General features: G+C 40.3%; 1 protein-coding gene across 1 annotated transcript in view; it reads left to right on the plus strand.

Annotated features, from left to right (window-relative positions):
- The window catches only part of LOC124553927 (ankyrin repeat domain-containing protein 65-like), a 445,704-nt gene that overhangs the window by 411,446 nt on the left and 13,229 nt on the right, over positions 1-21,029 (plus strand). The window contains exon 3 of the mRNA XM_047127949.1: positions 3,654-3,771. Within this exon, the coding sequence (XP_046983905.1) occupies positions 3,654-3,771 (118 nt within the window). The remainder of the gene's footprint in view (positions 1-3,653; positions 3,772-21,029) is intronic.

Genomic DNA, 21,029 nt, shown 5'->3' on the forward strand with positions numbered 1-21,029 from the left:
CGCCGAGGTCCAAAAGAGTCCATCCCCCCCATGGTGTTCCGTTGCTTTTTCCGCCAAATTTTATGGGAGTTTTGGGATTTTTTTTTTTACACCGATGGCTCTAAATTTGTTGATTGTGTGGGATATGCCTTCATGTCCTCTGTTGGCACAGAAAATCATCTGCTGCCGCCTACATGTGGGCTATTTACTGTGACATTGATGGCAATTTCCCAGGCCCTTACCTTTACTAAACAGTCCCAGCACAACCGCATTTTGTTATGTACGGTCTCAATGAGTGGCCTTGTGGCTGTTGACCAGAGTTTTTCCCGCCATACCTTGGTCTCGGCCATCCATGACCATCTCGCTGATCTTCACTGTGCTGCTTGTTCCATTGACTTCCTTTGGGTCCCTGGTGATGTGGGTATCCCAGGTAATGAGCTTGCTGATTGTTTGGCTGGGGGAGCAGTCACCCCCCCCCCCCCCCCCCCCCCCCCAGTTCTCTGTAACTCCTCCTGCAGTGGATATACGGTTGAACATCAAATCCAACTTCGCACAATCATGGGCCAACTCTTGGGTGGCTACCTCCGTGTCTAATAAACTTCGTGCGATTAAGGTGACACCTGGCCCGTGGCGTTCTTCCTTCCGCCTCTCTCAAAAGGACTCAACCACACTGTGTTGTCTCTGCATCGGCCATACCAGGCTGACCCACAGTTTTCTTTTGCGTAATGAGCCACCCTCACTTTGTGGTCGTGGAGCCCGTAACCCACATTTTGGTGCAATGCCCCCTTCTTTTGTACTAAGTACAGATTTCCCCGTGCTTTACCTTTAACCTTGGAAGAGGATTTCTGGATAGTCGAACTGGTTCTCTGTTTCCACTGGGAAAGTGGTTTTTATTCTCAATTTTAAGGTTTTTAATCCCCCTTTGGTGTTGGGGCATGGCAGTGAGGGTTGGGGTATCTCCCACTGTAAGCTGTGTTTGGAGATTCCCGACTCCCCTCCTTGGCCAAGATCCTCTTTTCTTCCCCCTTTTACTCTGTTTTTATCACTTTTTAGAATTTGTTAGTCTCCTTTTGCCATATGCACTTCTACATTCTAGCGGTTGAACGCTTTCAAATAGCAGGTAGTCTTGCCCCTGCTCCTTCAGACATGGGATACTTCCTGCCTCTAGCATAGCCATGGGGTCGCTCTCTTGCTGACTGCACTCATTTTATTTTTACTATTGACGACATGACTGCTGTTTTACGTTTTTAGCCTTTTCCCATTTATCGTTCTGACTGTCATGAAATGTCAAACTGTCTGAATGGACCACATTTGAAACAAGGGACTGATGACCTTGCTGTTTGGTCCCTTCAACCCCAATCAACCAATAACCATCCAGTCAGATATCCAGTACAGAAGATGTGAGCGGAGACAGTAATTAAGTCAGCACAGTACCGTGGTCACACACAATGCTGTGCCTTACAATCACATTCTCGTCTCTGTTCGGCGATCACCCAGATAATGTGCCATGGTCTCCTTTCTACGAAATACACAGGTATGGTGTGCTCTAGTTACCTCACTGTACTTGATGCTGGAGGGGCAGGTGTCAAATGTCTACCCCTTTGCCAGGGCTGCAATTCTCTCCGGCATTACCGGAGACCACTCCAGTGAATCACATCAGTTTCCTTGCACTAGGGTGCAGCAGATTATATTTCCTATCTGTCTATTTGAGTCTCCAGCATGTTCCACCCAGTCAGTATTTGTGTGACGCTTAGATCCAAGTATTATTTGTTACCCTCTCTCAGATTCAAATGCTTCATATTAAGTCTTTCTTTTCTTTTTGGAGTCTCTTGAATGTGTTACACTACTGGTAACTCAACATTGTTCGTGAAACAATATTGCCTATCCTGTCTCATCCATTCTTTCTTCTAGCGGTAGCCTGTACTGGAATCTTCTGTCTGTTTTGTCCAGCTTAATTTAACATGAAAATTGATGTTTGAGGAAGAAGTACATCACCTCTGCTATCAAGAGACATTACATGCATATATGGTTCTGTCTGCTTTAGTCAGAAGCAAATTTTGAAACAACTCTTTTGTAAGTTTTACAGTATAGCTGTTGTAATTCCTGGCCATCATCCCCTTCATTCCCTCAGGCGTCAAAAAATACTGCATGCTAGTTATCCACTGTTAATTTAAGTGGCAGTTTATCAAACAACTCCTGTGTATCTGAGACAAGCTTCACGTGTTTTTCATTGTACGAGGGTCGTTCAATAAGCAATGCCTAAAAATTTTAAAAAATGCCGTTAATATACATAGACAGATGTCCTTGTTGGTGCCTCCCATTTGATGTTTTTTGTGTGCCATTGCAGTTTCGAACCATTCTGGCAGATGGCAGAGCAGTAGTACAGCGTCAAAATGGCGTCTGCATATGAGATCCATTACAAGCAGCATGCTGTTATTGAGTTTTTGTGTGCAAGAAAAGAAACCGTGGTGAACATCCATAAACGCTTGTGTGCAGTGCGTGGCAATGCTGCAATTGATAGCACAGTTGGGCAACGGGTAAAGATAGTTGAACGCTCAGGAAATGCAGAAACAAGCTCCACGACCAGCCACACTTGGGACGTCCTGCCACAGCGGCTGCTCCAGACATACTGAATCGTGCAGATGCCATTATTCGTGCAAACTGGTGCATCAGAACTTGACTATTGGCTCTATAGTTGTCGTTCAGCATTGGAAGTGGGTCTGCAATGATCAGGACTCTCGGTTATTCAGATAGTGGTGCTCCCGATGGATTCAATTAACACTCACAGCGGGCTACACGATTCAAAGAAGGGCCATTTCATCTGAACTATTAGAGCGTTTTGAGACAGATGGAGACGCCTTTCTCTAACGGATTGTTACGGGGGACGAAAGCTGGGAGCACCACTTTGTGGCAGAAACAAAAAGGCAGTCCATGCAGTGGTGTCAACCTTATTCGTGACAAAACAAGACATTACAGACAAACCCCTCTGCCAGAAAAGTCACGGTGACAGCCTTCTGGGATTGTGATGGCGTCATTTCTGTGGGTGTGATGGCAAGAGGGTCAACCATCAATTCAGGGCCATATGAGAAGACTCTAACACGAGAACCGTTACCGACGTGTTCAATCGGACAAGAATCCAGCAGAAATCTTGCTCTAATATGATAATGCACGCTACAGTCCGGACCTGGCACCCTCGCACTTCCATCTCTTTGGGCCGCTTAAAAGATTTTCTACGGAGAACAGACTTTGAAGAGGACGAGTGTGTCAGTCTTTCAGTGGACACGGGCAAGACGTGTTGATGTATGTCACCAAATTCTGACTCTTCACAATAAGTTCATTATGAGGGGAAAAAGAGTGGGGCATTACATAATGAATGACCCTTGTAAATTGATAACTGAGCTTGGCCGATTTTTTTTTTTTTTTTTTTTTTTTTTTTTTTTTTTTTTTTTTTTTTCTCTCCTATGCCCTCCCCCCTCCCCCCTCCTCTCTGTTAGTGATATTCCGCTTCCATACATTATGTTCCAAATAACCTCACAAGCGAGTCAGAGCTATCTGACTTCAACTGCTTCCAATGTTCTGCCCAGCAGTCGTGCTGTCAGTGCAGCACAGTCGCTGTCCCCTACGTTCGGGCTGTGGTTTGCCCCCCACTCTGAACAGCCGCCCCCTGTTTGCAGCGCGGGCCGTGGCTCCAGCAGTCCCAGCCCTGCCACTCGGCGACCCCGGACGCTCTCCTGCCGTGGCTGCCCGCCACACTCTGCCGCCACCAGACGACGCGACCGTCTCTCACCTGCGGTGAGTGCTGCCGACTTGTACACTCAGTGCCGCGTCAACCAAATGTTACACTAAAAACTTCTAATTTAAGCATTTTTGAAATTTTCGATAAAGCTGAGCTTGCAGTTTTCAGGAAAAATTATTTCTTCGTTTTATATGTGTATTTAATGTAACTGCTGCTCTTGATGGTGTTTACGCATCTTAGAAATTAGTTCCAAAGGAAGTGGGTTCGGAGCCACGGTGTCAGTGCATTGTTATTCAACGAAACCTACATGTCACGTGAATGAGTATACAGCTGTGTGGAAGTTCTCACAGGAAACCTCTTGAGTGCGAGATCTCACATTCAGTCTGCAGTGAGGCTCATTGGATATTATTAACAGTTCTGATGGGGGAATATATTAGCTGCTAATGTTTCACCATCTTCATGAGGAGGGCTACAGAAAGTGAGTACAGATATAAACCTCCTATGGGACACACGTATTACATATAACAAAATAGACATCGTCGACATTAGAGAAATGTTCAGGACAGATAATTAACTTGAACAACAAGCACCAAATGAAAAACAGCACATCCCGGTGGTCACAAAGGTTCGCACCATCGAGATTGAAGGTGAACACTGTCGTGGACCTTAAACTGTGAAACTGGGCTTCCTTCGAGGTACACGTGCAGATAATGCGATAATAGGTTTTATAGGCACAGAGCAAACAAAACGGCTAGAGGCTGAATTTTCCAATGATACAAATCACAATGTCGCACTCCTTTCAGGAGGGATAGTTTGCTCTAAGGGAGTATGATTTTTATGCGCAGACCAGGAACGAGCAAAAGAAATTTGCTTTAACCAGCCATTGGTCAGAAGTAGTGCTCATACTACAGCTGTAGTTCTCTTATGCCTATTTTCCTGCTCTCGTTTGCTTTGAGGTAACTACTGCCTACTGCCCTTTGAACATGGCGCACACGAGAAAGAATCGTAGGGGGCAGAGCACCTCCAGCTTGTCGCAGCACAATAAATAGATTTCCAACCAATTTACCGACCAGATTAACACTAGACATAATTGTGTACTGCTGCGTTAAGGCATTGATATTACCAGAGTGAGATTTTCACTCTGCAGAGGAGTGTGCAGAATTTGGAAGGTAGGAGCCGAGGTACTGGCGGAAGTAAAGCAGTGAGGACGGGGTGTGAGTCGTGTTTGGGTAGCTCATGGTGGAGCACTTCTCAGTGAAACGAAAAGTTCCCAAGCTAGTTTCGGTCCGGCACGCAGTTTCAATCTGCACTGGTAGTAGTTAACCTTGATATACCTCTCGTGGGACTTAGTTCCCTCTTATCCCCTCTTTTATCCACTTTATCTTCAGATCGGGAATGGTTGATGTTAAAAACAAATTCCTTACTGAATGATGGGATAAGTTTGTCTCATCTACAAACCTGCAGTTCACTGTGCATTGTCGAGTCAATGCTTTATTTGAAATTTCGTTACCTGATTTCTTTCCGTTTTATAGCACTGTTTCAAACTATGCCAGTAGTATAGGCGTTAGGATGGGACACCACATGTTTTTGACTTAAAAATATTTCGGCGTGTTTTTCACTAGAAAATATTGAAAGTGTTTGTTTCTGAAAAAATATTTCCACAATGGTTTTTTCTGAAAAAATGTTTCCACGAAGTTTTTTTCTGAAAAAATGTTTCCACGAAGGTTTTTCTGAAAAAACGTTTCCACACATATTTTGTAAAAATAGTTTTGTCTTATAAAATTTCCACTTTAATTTTCTCTTAAATATTTCCAATTTCCTTTTTAAAAATTCGCCGTTAGTCTTAAAGAAAACTGTATCGACAAGACTATTTTCATCATTTCCACATGTTTTCCACGTAAAAATATTTACATAGTTTCCGCATAAAAATTTTCCGCATCTTATCACTGCAGATTTTAAAACATTTTGCGTAAAAGTGGTCGCCTCTTTGAACTCACATCGTTTTGCGCAAAAGATGTCCGCCACTTCTTAGCAGTAATTTTTTTGCGAAATCGTGGCGATTTTAAGTAAGGGCAGCGGTATGGCACGAACCCGCATGTTTTAGACGAAAAGACGGCAGCCACCTTTCTGCAACGGCATTTTGCGTTCACTTTTGTGGTCACTTTCTTGAGATTTCCAGGCAGCACTCAGTTGTCGCTTGGCAGGAACTTTTTCGTGGTCGCTGTTTAGCTACCACTTTCTGGCGAGCGCATTTTTGCAATGACTTTCTGCAACGACACGCGAAAATTTGAGGGTGTCCACCCTTTAAAATCAGACAGTTGTGATGTGCTTACAAGTCACCGCAATTATTTACTGGTTGATAGATGTGTCTCCAGTTATCTCTATTTTATCATCCAGCAACAATCTGTAGCAACAATCAGTATCACCAATGCATTCTGTAATCTTGCGGAAAGCATAGCTGTATTCTATTTATACAAATGGATTTTATTTCATTATTAATTAATAACACCCAGGGAAGTGTATCAATTATTCTGTATTCTCTTCTAAATCCATAAGCTTTCGTAGTTAGTTAAATTCCTTACCTATAGCTGTACTTACAAAGTTCTTTGTTTTCTTGTGTGTGGTTATCATATCGTTGGTTATTATGACTTTGTCTTGTGAACCATGTACCAGCTCGGCCATTGTTCCCATATTCAAAACCTTTAGCACTGCAGTAGTTAAGAGTGAAGCCTTGTAATTTTGGTAGTCTGTTTACCTCTGTACGTTTTGTATGCACAACTGTGTGGTCCTGTTCCTGTCCATTCAATACTGTAATCATCTTTACCAAACTCGTCAGTCGATTCACAAAGTGTGCAACCTGTTTCTACAGTATTCGTACCATCGTCAATATAAACAAGAGTGTCGGTGTCTTAGGACACAATTTTATCACCTAATCTATCGAGCATATCGTACGGCCTCATTCTAGTGTTGGAAGTGGTGAAGGTGGACATAAATAGGTTGGTACTTGTACAATCTTAGACATTGTACTGATATATAACTTGGATTACACAGGTCTGATTCCAGGAAAATTAGTGAAAAAATTCCATCAGGTACAGTTGTTTCAGAAACAGCTTCTCTAGTTTTAGCTTTTTTCGATATTTCAGCACTCTAGTAAGTTTGAGTATTGGTTTTTAGGGTCTCCGTAAACTGTCATTTAGCCATTTTTATACTAGATGTATGCAAAATAAGAGTAATCAGGAGAAACCAGCAGTATTTTCTTCAGTGCCTGTATGTCGCGCTGCCCCTTCTCCCACCATCACCGAGCAGTGAGCTTCTGCTGTTGTCCTCCAGTTCACAGTACCTCTTCACTCTGTGATGTTCACGTGATGTTGTTGCTGGTGCTTTAAGTTAGTGACTGTTTCCTTGTGCTGTGAAGTTGTTCTATGGACAGTGGCTATCAGAGGATGTATAAATTCGCCACATTGCTTGTGCTACATTTGTGGTAACTACACCGTTAAAAAGCAACAAAGAAACATTTCCAATTATGTTGAAAAGGTATATTTTGCCTATTTTGGTGTAAAGTTAGGTGATCAAGATAAGCCTTGGGCCCCACACAGTTTGTTCAGTGTGTGTTGAAGAACTGAGGCAATGGTTTCAATGTAAAAAGCAGTCTGTACATTATGGAATGCCAATGGTTGGGAGGAGCCCAAAAATCATGATGATGACTGCTATTCTTGTTCTTGCAGTGCAAGAAGACAGAGATTGCTACGATTCTGGCACAACCGATCCCATTCCGTTCTCACAAACTGAACTGAACGATTTAGACCTAGGCCTTTCTAAAGAATCGGCAGACGTTTTAGGATCTAGATTGAAAGATAAACATATATTGGCACTGGATAGATCCTTTTCTTGGTATCGATCGAGGGAAAAGGAGTTTGTATCTTTCTTCCCTCAAGAAGGTGACATGGTGTTTTGCATTGATGTTCCCCCCTGGACTAATGGCACGTTTCAAACTAGAATATGTTTCTGATGAGTGGAGACTTTTTATTGATTCTTCAGAGCAAAAAAAGCCTTAAAGCAGTACTTCCACACAACGGCAATAAGTACGCTTCTATACCAGTTGGACACTCAGTTTACTTAAAACATTGTTACGCAGGCCTTGAACTGGCTTGAAGAAAACACTGCTATTCAGACCACAAATGAACATCACGTGCTGATTTAAAATTGATTTCAATGCCGTTTGGTCAACAAAGGGCTATACAAAGTTCCCTTGCTTTCTCTGTGAATGGGAAAGTAGAGATAGAAAGCAACACTACATCAAAAAAGGTGGGCCCTTCAGAAAAACCTTACAGGTAAGGGTTAAGAATGCTGATAGGAAAAGCCTTGTGGATCCCAAAAAGGTGTTACTTCTACCACTTCACATTAAGTTGGGACTGATGAAACAATTTAGGGCATTGCCAAAAGAAGGGGAATGTTTCAGATAGCTTTGTGGACAGTTTCCTGGTTTATCCGAGGCAAAGTTAAAGGAAGGAATCTGTCGGACCAGACATTAGGAAACTAATTACAGATCCCAAGTTTGTGGACAAAATGGAAACATAAGAAAAGACAGCATGGAAATCTTTTAAATTAGGTGTTACAGGTTTCCTAGGAAACACGAGAGATCCAAACTACAAGACAATTGTCGCAGACATGCTCGACAACTTTAACCCAGATAGTCCTGATTTTTTTTTTTTTTCCCCCAAAATTGATTTATATCTTACCTACATTCATTCACAAGGTTGTAAGGAAGAAAGTAAAAACAAGTTTGAGTATTTATTTTTATTTAGTATTTCCAAAAATGGTCGTCCTTCCAGGAGGACGTCAGGACAATAAGGGAACATGTTTTTAAAGTATATGACATTGCGCAATTAACTTGTTTCGGTTTTTATACTTTCAAATAAACATAAATAAATTTGAATTATAGGCTAAAACAGCTAATAAATACAAAAAACAAAGAAAATAACCTATACACTTATTTTATGCACTAGTATGATAAGACAAAAAGCAACAAACATGAAGTGGTTCGTCACATTTTATGCACATAGTAGTTTTTTTGTGGCAACTTCGACATTTCAGCTGCTTCTTCTTTTTTGTTAGTTCATCCATTGGTAATTCAGCAACATAATATTCTCTTCCATCAAATCTAGAATCTAGTTTTGCCCTCTTGCTAGGACGTCCTCTGCTGGTAGTGACTCTTTTGTGACTTTCAAGAATTGCAGTGACAATTCGATGACGAAATGTCAGATGATCTATGGGTTCTTTGTTGTTCTTGTAAAGATCCCAGGCATTTTGCTCTGCAATGTCTATAAAATGTGCAATGATCGGGAAATACCACTTTTTCCCTCTTATAGAGCATCTATGTAGAGATACATTTTGGTCAGCTCGATCTATGCCTCCCATATGAGTATTGTAGGAGTGTAATAAGTTAGGTTGAGGCACGCTAATCCTTTTCTTTTGTTCCCTGGAAAATCTTGCTACAGAGCGTAGTGGTTGCACTCTGTCAAAGTTGGTGGCTGCAGTAACAACATTGTTGTCATTCCAACGTACAATGGAAATCCCGGATGCTGAGTCAGAACAAACTTCATATGATCCTCTATTTTCTTTTATCATTTTTTCTACAGGTAATAGAGTACAATTCTTAACTCTGTTTCCTCTTATTGTTCCTGTTGCTTCCACGCCCCTCTCTTTTAGGTCATGTAGTAATTCAACGCTGGTGAAGAGGTTATCAAAGTATATCCGATATGGAACATGTGGAAGTAACTGGTCAACATAAGTCATTACCACACCGTACCCCATACTTTCGTTTCATAATCCTTACTACACGTACCAGGTCCTTGGTAGGGTTCGAGCCAAATAATATATCCACCACTTGTGCCTCCACACCAAAATTTGAATCCGTATCGGATTGGTTTCCCTTTTATGAATTGTTTGCACCCGTGACTTCCGAAGTATGGGACCATCGATTCATCGACAGAATGATGCCGCACGTGAGGCACAAATTGTTTGAATCTATTATTCAGCATACACAGTAATGGGCGGATTTTCCCAAAGCGGTCTGATTTATTTAAATTGTCATTGTTGCATACATGCAAATTGGAAAAGATGAAGTCAAATCGATCTCTGGACATGGCATTTGTTACGAGGTCGTTGTGACTGTCTTTATGTGATTGCCAGTACATCTTTGTGCGTGACAATGTTACATATCCACTTAGCAGAAGTATTGCAATAAACACCAACATCTCATCTTCTGAACAATCGCCTAGTGTATTTCTCTTGGCTGCGTACTGATTTGTGTATGTGACCATCATTAGAAGCACTTCGTTATCAAAAAACAGTTGGAAATATTCAAGCGGTGTTCGCCCTTTCTTCATTCCAACTGTGAACATTAGAGGCCATGCAGGTGTTGGATTAACAATTTCACAACTTTTCCAGTTATATTTCTTGAGGTTTAGAACTTTATTCTTCGATAGCCTTGCTGGTTTGTGGTTGTTGTTATTGTTGCTGTTTTTGTACTGCTGGAGGGTCCTGAAACAACATCAGAGGTGAAGGATTGTTTCCTTGTTGCATTCACAGCATTACCGTTGGTAAAAATGGCCAAATCACAAAGCGCAGTAGCATTGAGATGACTTGCTGGTAATTTATCTACACTTGGATTTTCTTCAGCACCAGAATCTTCATCTGTTACGTCATCAGTTGAATTTAGAGGAGGGTGTAATGTTACATTCACACCAGTATTGGGTATTTCCTCATCTTTTGATTCTAACATGTCCAAAAGTTCCACCAGTGTGCATCGTTTTATGTGAATACAGAATGACAACACATTACCCTGACGTCCTTCTGGAAGGACGGTTGAAAACATAATTGAATTACAACTGACGAAAACTTTCAATCGTAATATAAACCCATAAATAATATAGGTTAATTCTTCAAGATATTATATGAAAAGTTTAAGAATTATTGACGCAATATGAAAGAAAATATACGTACCCATCGATGACAAGGTCAGTCAGTTCGTCCATGGTAAAATCGGCCCTATCTTCAAGACAGTTTCTCACTCACTATGATCGACACCGTCAAACTGACTGTCGCAGCGCGCAAATGGCTCTGCCTACTTCATATAACAATGCATCACAGTCCGTTGCAACAATGCGTTATTCGCAAAAATAAATAATTTCAACACTGAGTGACGTCGTCCTTCCAGAAGGACGTCAGGGTTATCTGGGTTAAGAAGCTGGGCTGTAACGTGAGCATTAAAGTTCATTTTCTCCACTCATGTCTTTGACTACTTCCCTGCAAACCTTGGTGATGTAAGTGAAGAGCAGGGCGAAAGATTCCATCAAGACATCCAAGAAATGGAAAGAATATATCAAGGAAGATTGAACGTCAACATGATAGCGGACTACTACTGGGTTATAAAAAGTAATTATACTCAACGAGCCCACAGCTGGAGAAACAATAAGAGGAGCTTTGACAGAAAGTGAAAGCATTATTATAATGACTTATGAGCTTAAAGAGAAGTGGAAATGTACAGGAAATCTAGTTTAGAACTTACTTATAAATAAAGTTTTATTGTTACTATACCTAAAAGTACTCCTTTTTTGTGAGAAAGCCTGACGATACAGAAAAAATTGGATTGCATTTTTGAAATGGTCGTTGAAAAGTACATAAGTCAGTTACAAAATTTCAAGCGACCTCCAAAAAATATTTCTTTTCAGACTTGTTATTTCTTCGTAGCTCGGTATGAAGTTAGTTGTCTCTCTTTTATTTCGAGTAAGAGCTCGTACCATTGCTCAGTGTTGTCTATAAATTCTGTTTGTGACTAGTTCTGTCTCTGGCCGAATTTTCCCCAGAGGGAACTGCTTATTTTGGCCACAGCCCGCTTGCCAGCATTCGGTTCAGTATTGTTAACGTCATGCGTGATGTCTTGCTTTCCCTCGATAATTCGACCGTATTCTTCGTTAGACTTCTAATTACCTTCCCAAGGACTAGTTTGACCTTCATGAAGGTTTTAACGTAGTTTGTGGACAGTCAATTACTTTCCCATTCAAAGTGCCACACCTCGTAAATTTCCTGTATCGTGTAGCCTTCTCGATGGCTTTGTTGAGCTCTATAGTTCTCAAAGTTCATACAAATGCTCGCTCATCGTCACTACGGTTGCAACTACTATCAGGCTTTTCTTCTACACTTCTCGAACGTAGAGCAAACAAAAGCTTTTCGTGCTTAACTGGAAGCACAGAGTGGTACAAGCCGTGAAGCACAAGCACTTTGCATTCAACAAAACAAAATCATTCGTCGTCATATTTTTGTGGCCTCAATATCTGTACGGGATGACCAACAGATAATCGTCGTAAAACAGCACTGTCGGATATAGCCTAGTCGTGTGAAGTTAGCACCCCTTTTTTTGAGAAATATACATATTTTTCACAGTTATTTTTAGATGTGCCATAGTTCTAGAGTTCTCTGTACAAAATTTCAATAGTTTTGCAGAATTTAGCGAAGAAAACAACATTGTATAACATAGCTGATTCAGGAACCCTTTCCTTCTGATACAATTCTTACTGTTGCCACAATAAATCACTTGTGCATAGATTCCAACTATACTGATCATTACAAAAATACAACCATTGACCAGCAGCGCACATTTCTTGCAGCGTTGTACAAAGCATTCGGCTTATCCGCTGTGAAAATACCACACTTACCGCTATTGTAAAATGTATGGTGGATGGCTTCCGTTTATCTACAATGTCAGCATCTATCGAATTACCTTCATGCAAACGTGATTCCAGGATCACACACTTCCCCTTTTTAGGTACGGAGGAAACCAGAGTTCAGTCTTGTGGAAGCCAAAAAAGGAAATGTGGGCAGCCCTTCTTTTACTGATGGCAAACTCTAGAGAAATCTCCACACTTGTTTTTCTTCATCATGCCAACAAAAGAAAAATTCTTCCTTCATAGCTCTATAATCATTCCAGTACTAGTAAACCAGTTGTCCGCTTTCACATTTCGACCTGACATATGTAGGTTTACACAGTCACAAAACATCAAAATGTTTATTGCTCAGTTGATAAATCCTTCTGGTTGCAACACAGCGTATATTTCCAAATTGTACAGGTAAAATACTTAAGAATCCACACTTAAAAATAATCCATACTCGTTTGTTTTGATTGATACATATTGGCGAAAATTGTACCTTCCACAGAATCCTTCCAGCTTCTTGTCTACTGTAACATTTTCTCCAAGGGTGTAAGATTTATGGTAGTTGCGTACAAACACAGTAAATATTTCCCAAATAGCTGTTAGCTTGTCTAATTGTCTCCTTTCATCACGAATAGCGCGACTGTAAAATCTAAGGCTCTCCAGAATAAATTTGAAACGTTTTATGTTCATTTGCGAGGTGAAATTTTTCAATGCCATCACCATCAGTTCCACACAGATCTTCCAGGCTTTATCTGTTACTTTTGTTAACAACAATTAAAAACAAGACTGATGAAGGCTTTCAATTCAATATCATCTATTGATTTTACCCCTCTCTCACGCTGAAATGAGGCTTTGATGCTCTCAAAATTCTGATTGGAATACAAAACTATAATAGACAAATATCGTTATCTATGAGGTAATTACAGCATCACAAATGCTGCTTTGGCTGCACCTATTGGTACAGGTAAATTTCGAATATTATGCTCTTCGAACAATATGCTTTGGATTTCTTCAACATGATCTACTACATCCCACTTAAAATAATAAAATTCCTGTAAAATAATGCAACCAGGCGCAGTGTATTAATCTGATATTTGACGTTCAGACAGTAGACACTGACGATTAAAGAGTTCAAACAGAATTTAAGTGCAGTTTACATTCTGGATTAGCTTTGTAATACTTACTACATTGATAAACAAATAAATTAATCGCTGAAATGAAATACGGAAGGGCACAGTGGATAAAAACGAGCAATCGGCTCATATCTCAAGAGAGCATTAGCGTCAATACTGAATCATACAACAATGAAAGGCATACATGAAGTGTATATTTTTAGAATCAGGAAGAACCAGATGAATTTTATTACGTAAAACAGTAATTGTTTTGAGATGTCATGACATCCAGGACCCACTAACAGCTAAAAATATGCCCAGGACCCTCATGGGTGAAAGTCATGTGGCAACATCACCAGACGCTAGGATACATAAAAACATGTGCTGTGTGTAACGAATAAATTTGAAATTGCTATCGTTAATATTGTTGTAAACATGTGTTCTAGTTAGAAAGGAAGTGTGGAAGTTTGATGAGTTTCACTATAGCGAAAGTCAGAAGTCTTTACAATGTATAGAAATGTAAGTATATGTAAATGAATATATTGTACATACGAACTAAGTAGTATGTTTAAATCCTAAGTCAGTACATAACTGATGGGTGTGTTATGTTGAGGGGATATAGTATTAGTGTTAATAAGGGGTTCGAAATTCGTAAACAAGAACCTCGTTTAATTGTTCCTCACTATTTCGGATTTCCGATTTATCCGGATTCGTATTTTGTGTCCCTTGGTATTTTTCTCTCTTTCTTATAACACGACGATATGTAATCGGTCAGGTACATAGGCTTCTTATCACTAGGGCGGTAATTTAGTCTCATACTGGAGCTCAGAGTGTGTGAATGACATTGTTTCTCAAGTACTGTACATTAATATAACGGTGTATTGGTGTCCATCAAGTAAGTTGCATAGTAACCACGCCAACAGCACTCCACCACAGCTCATTGTACCTCTGGTGCGCTTCTCGACAGATGTGACGCCATCTGGTTAGTGGCGCGCGTGAATGTATCTGCTCTCTCACCATCTGTTTGTTTTGCACTGACCAGCCTTCTCTCCTTGAATCATCTAAGCGTGCACATCCCACACTTCCACCTACAGTTACTGCAGTTAGTCTTAAGAAGGTGTACTGGCATTTGTACAGTGCTGAACATTTAGACTTCTTGTATTTAGTAGAATATACATCTGGGTTTTCGATTTTAGGTTTTCCAAAATAAAAGTGAGAATTTACGATCGTCCTCATAGCTGTACTTCCAGCAGTACTTTATCTCCTGCGTTCCAAATTTTGCACAAGTTGTCCTACGAAAATTGCACAAGAAGCACTCCTAGACGAAAGGATATTGTGACGATATTCCTTCGTCATAGCCTGGGGTTAGAGACCCGGTCCGGCACACAGTTTTTATCTGCCAGTAAGTTTCACATCGGCGCACACCCACTGCAGAGTGAACACACAATCTATTTCATAATCTACTGGCACCATAAAAATGTTATGGTTTTTTTTAAAAGAACTCTTTAGTGCTATCCAGAACTGTCAGCAAAAGGGTTGTGCCAATTTATTATAATGTAGACCAAGTGGGTCTCTCAAAAATGCTATTATCTCATTAACTGTTAACCCCACAAAAAATGTTATTACAGTTGTCGGTAGAACTCTTAGGGTCGTATTAAGAAATGTCATGAGACCTTTTGTACGAATTTATTACTTCTACATGACAAAAGTGAGTCCCACATTAATTATCTCCTATAATGTCATCATCACAAATAATGTTATTATAGTTTTTGGTAGAACTCCGTGGGTAATATTCAGAACTGTCATCAGAACTATTCTAAGAATTTTGCTATAGTAGAGAAAGTATCAGATTAAAACAATTATTGTATAAGCTATTATCGCCACAAAAATGTTCTTATCATTTTCAATGCAACTCTTCCGGTGCTATTCAGAACTGTTATACAAATTTATTTTTTCCAAACTGACAAATAATTTTTTACCATACCAAAATTTTGCCGAGTTACTGTTTTCTTCCTGAAATTCTGCAGAACTATGAAAAAAAATTATATTTATCGTAAAAGGGGTTCAAACTTCACGGGAAATGCTCATAAGCATTCCTTATTAAATGCAGTTACTACGTAAACAATTACCTGCACAGAATATGTTACTAGTATTTTCGATAGAACTCTTACAATGCTATCCAGATACAATTTTTTTTTTGAGTAATGTGACCCACAATTAATCAATTACCATGCAAACTATTATAACCACAAAAAATGTTATGATTATGGATAGAAGTCTTGAGGTGTTAACCAGAAGTGTTCATCAAAACTGTTGAACGAATTTACTTTTTCATGTGGAGAAAGTGGGTCTAACATCAAAGCAGTTACCGTATAAACTATCATCGCCACAAAAAGATATTAGTAGGATTTTCGATAGAGCTCTTGGTGTTCTGTTCAGAACTGTCCTCAGAACTGTTGTACAAGTTTAATTTTTGCGAAAATTGACAAAAAATGTTTTAGATACGAACTTTTTTCGAATATTGTTTTCTTCGCTAAATTCTGCAGAACTGTTGCAATTTTGTACAAAGAACTCTAGAGCTATGCTAAATCTATCAAGAACTGTGAAAAAAATGTATATTTCTTGAAAAAGGGGTGCTAACTTCACACGACTATATAGCCTGCCCATGTCTATATATCGCAGCTTCTTGCCTGAAACGTTGAATTTAGCAGCATTTGTTCTCGCGCTGAAAGACATCTCTAAGATTCGGGAGTTCTATGACATTTACGTTCTCTTTAGAATTTTTCCACTTACAGCTCCATATTTCGACACAGTTACAACCGGCGCACCCCAACTCTTGCGTGAGTTCTAAGAGATCCATGGTTTCATTGTTGACCGTTGTCGATAGTATCGGGTGAATAACACACTGGACAGCCGTGCCAGAAGCAATTGTGATACTGGTAAACTGTTTTTGTGTTTGCGTTCTAGCTGTCAACATTTGTGCCACATTTTGTAACTTCTCCACCGTTCAATGCCTTTGGACATTAGGAAACGAATTCAACCACACAATTTACTTTTTGCTGAACATTTCCTTCTTTTGATGTTTGACTACAGCAATTAGGTTCAATGTATTCATACAAACACTACTGGAAAGGATCAACGTTTCTAATATGCAGGAAATATCTCCTAAATTCAAGGCAGCTGAGGCGCAATATGTCGTCAGAATGGAAATACTCTGAGAATTCCTTCTGGAAGTCAAACCCGTAATTTTCACCCACTTCCTGAGCGTGCCATTCTAAGAATGCTTTTCTAGCCTTACATATCACAATGTCAACACCGTAGTACTAGTTTGCTGGAAGTCGCCCTACGTAATTTTGATTTGCTTATTGAAGAAGTGTGGAAAGTAACCTTTTTTCAGCTCTTTCAGACTGAATGTCTTGGAAAACGTCGCGAGATTGCCTTGGATACCATATTTACTGGGATCTAAGCCGTACTTCCGGTTTTTGTAATTCAAAAAACCGCCTGCGGCTTAGAATCGAGTGCAAAGTAAGCGGAAGTTCTGAAAAATATTGGCAGGTGCCGCCACAACTAACTTCTGCCGTCAAATATATGTAGCGCTACACAGGCATGCTTTTCAGGCACAAAGATAAATACTGGCTCCAAAACCTGTGTGTCCGTAAATAAATTAAAAGAAAAGGTAGAAGAATGTGAACATTATGCCATGTATTTGTTTTACTATGAAGCTAGAGTGAGACAACAGCAAATGCGGAAGAATATACATATGTCATGTTTATATTCGTATTATTCTTATGCTGAATAGTGATAGTCAGAAATGAATCTCAGTAACTGACTAGATTTTTAAATCTAAGATGACTTTAATTTCTGTGCAGAACGCAATGCACTAAAGAGGCGTCGGCAAAGATTTTCAAATGGAGGAAATTTTTCGCTAAACTCCAGTTCACAACATCTTCTCTCATACGCTGTCTATTATTTGGTTTTTGTTGGGCATTATCTAAGAAAGCAGCTGTGTAAGTTACAACAAATGGCAGTCCCTTGCCATTGTTTCCCTTATGAGGCAATTCCTCTTTTTTTTATTGTAAGCCACGGTAGCGTGCACAAAAGCAAGCCATGCCGCAATTGGGGACAGGTTGTAAACACTCATTGTCAGTATGCGACAAACAGTGCATGACACAGTACAATAATGCATTTCCAGCTTAGAGTGACTTAAACACCTATAACAAAGAGAACAGCACCCATCAGATCAAAGCAAACTAAGCAATCGATTCAAACCAGACGAAGCACGTGAAAAAGGAAGGGTACCTGTATAATGCCTGACACACAGCAATGAATGTTTAGACAACATAGGTGCGTGGAGATAGCAGCGATTGCTTGTACATGATTACTTACTGACATTATAACTTTACAGTGGAAATTGCCCTGAAGATGACCCCATCTCAGGTTGAAACCGGTTGGCGACTAAATAAATAATGTGACTGTGACAGTCGCTTTGATTAATTGACGTAGCAATGGCTACTTGGTAAAGCTTAACTGTTAAGCTTACAACTCGAACCAAACTATTGTAGCTGTATCTTCATCCATTCGACCTCATTGTGTCTCACATTAGAGTGGTCCAAAAATTTTCTCTCCCCTTGAATTTAGAACCTCAAATTTCAGGTGCAGCTTGGATTCGGAAATTTGTTTTTTTTCATTCGTTTAGTCTCATTTTTCTAGTGCGGCTTCGATTAGATTCGAGTGAACACGGTAAGGTTTATGCTGTCAGTTATTCTGAGCCTTAGGGAAGGTATTTTTAGCATTATAATCTTCGTTCCTTGGTAAATGGTTTGATCTTAATTGTGTTATTGACACAATAATGTAAAACAAAGTACGTATCATAAGTCTTTGTATTGTGTACTATACACGTATAGCCCCTGTTACTCTGTGACAGCAACCATTCGCAAAATTCATTGTTCTTAAATTCGTATGTGTTTCCTTTGAAGTCGTGCACAGCCAAGTTTGGCGTGTGTATGCCTGTATCTCGTTCTGCTTTGAAATCGGAAAAGTAGTGCCATTCTTTGTAAGTGCATTTTTAAATTTTTTAGTGCCACTCCCATTGCAAGTACATATATTATTGCAGTAACCACCACGTCTTTCTCCTTTGCATGTAGCATTTGTTTTCACTTACCTTCACACCCTCATCGGCGCAATTTTGGCAATCAGAGGAGCCAGAGGTGTCTGCCGAGGCTGCTTCTGTGTTATTTTTTTACACTTTTCGCACTCTAAAATCTTTTCACACGCTCACTTGTGATTACCCATGCATTTTTCACCAAAACAATACAGTAGAGTCTCGATAGTGCGAGTTTCCAATAATCCGAGCCTCTTTAATAAAAAAGAAAAAAAGAGGTTGCAATGATCTACTTTCTTTTTTTTTCACTGACATGATAAATAATGAAAGGGAGAGTACAGCTCAGTGACAAAGCAGACGACAATGCAGTCAACACCGACGGTTAGCTCGCTGCCCTGTTGCAGGAACATCTGTCGTCAGAATGGCACGAAATACCCCGACTGGTGCCAGCTGCTACCGATCAAAACTGGGGAGTTCATACGCTGCTGTAGTTCCCAGCACCTGTACTATACAATATGTTCCGTTGTACACTTTACAAAGATGATGCTGTAATAAAAAAGAGGAAATTTGTGCCTTTGCATCTCAAATTAGAAGCACTAAGGAGAAACAATAAAAAAACTTGCTCTCGGATATAGTGTAGGTGAACTTAATGGTTGCTGACTGGCCAAGAAAGAGACTTAAATTGGAACAGTTTTCTTCACAGAAATGCTCACACGAATCTCTCAGTCGAAGAAGTATAAAGAAGTCAGACTTACAAAAAACAAGTGCGACATTGTTCATGTGGTTTACGCAACAGACAGAAGGGACCTCTGATTTCTGGCCCAATCTTGCAAGAAAAAGCTTTGTTTTTCAGAAACCAGCTGCAGGAAGCAGATGACAATTTCGCCGCTACTGTGGGCTGGCTCGACACGTCAATCAGAATAATGCCAGGATGATTCAGGAAATCTTCAAGAACTGGTTTTTTAACTCATTTGTACCTGACTGCAAGAATTTTTTAAAAGGAAGGGGACTGCCATGCAAAGCAATTTTGCTCACGGATAATGCGTCCTCATATCCGAGTGCAGGAGAACTGCAGAGCGACGATATCCGCATCTTGTTTTTCCCACCGAACGTCACCTGTCTCATTCAGCCTACGGATCAGGGCGTTCTGGAATGTTTTAAAGTATCGACGGCGATTGCTACAGTCAATGCTGCATTCCGAAGACAACGAAAGCATTGTAGGAGCTTTGAAGAAAGTGACTTTGAAGGACGTTGTGTACTGGATTAGCAAATCTTGGAGCGAAATAGTCAGAAACAATTTCTAAGTCGTGGAGGAAAATTCTACAGGAAAGTGTGCCGGACACAGAAACTGAAGATTCAGCAGATGAGGACGATCAGCCACTGTGTAATTTAATCAGTGGATTGCCAGGCTGTGAAGAGGTGTAAGGAGGCGAGTGGTTAAGTCCGGACCAACAGTTGGAAGTAACTGACTCTTCTGTAATTGACACGGCTGACATTCCACGGCAGTGCGAGGGTGACGAGGCAGCGGATGCACCGGTGACGAGTCACACGGATGGCTGCGCTGCCCTCGAGGCCGCCATGTGCTCCGTGGAACAGCAGCCTGAGGCGACACCGGTGGCGTCACTCTGCCACGAGGAAATGTTGCACACACTTCACTATTACTTGGCTAAATAAATAATTATTGTTGTTCTGCTAATGCAAATGCGTGTGTAAATACTTTCATTTTAATAAAGTTCAAATTTGAGTTGTATTACTTACAATATCATAATATTACAATATTTCTTTTTCCCATTTAAATTTCGATCGTCCGAGTTTTTGACAGTTCGAGGTGGTTCCGGTCCCGTTCCCCTCGAACTATCGACACTACTGTGTGTCTTTCACTTTCTGCATTAAATCCTTGGCTGTTTACGTTCATGTTTTGGTCTTAAACGCAAGTTGCATACATCTCCTTTATATTTTTTGCAGAAGTATTTGTCCTTGTGATTGCAGGATTCGTCAGACGTCTTGCTATAGACATGCTGCCTAAAAAACCATTCATATTGTTAATGCCGTTGTGGTGGTCATTATTTAAGTACAAATAGTGTTGCTCCCTTTTCGCCGCCAGAGGAATGGACTAGCCTGTTAAAACTAACAGCGGAAACAACTTTAATCCAAACATTCAAAAAAAAGCTGCAGCATCGTCGATATTGTCCAGACTGAAACCTTCTTCACAATTCTTAGACTCGCTCACAAGTCTTTTGCTAATCCTTCCCGCAGAGCTCTCCCTCTCCTAGTGTAGAGAACGTCATTATCTGTCAGTTCCTCGCACAAGTATGTTTCTAGTGATCATTGTTCGAGGACCGCACAGACTATCGTTGTTAGTTAGTTTGTTTATACTTCTCTTGCCA

The sequence above is a fragment of the Schistocerca americana genome, chromosome 11 (assembly GCF_021461395.2).
Source record: "Schistocerca americana isolate TAMUIC-IGC-003095 chromosome 11, iqSchAmer2.1, whole genome shotgun sequence".
NCBI lineage: Eukaryota > Metazoa > Arthropoda > Insecta > Orthoptera > Acrididae > Schistocerca > Schistocerca americana.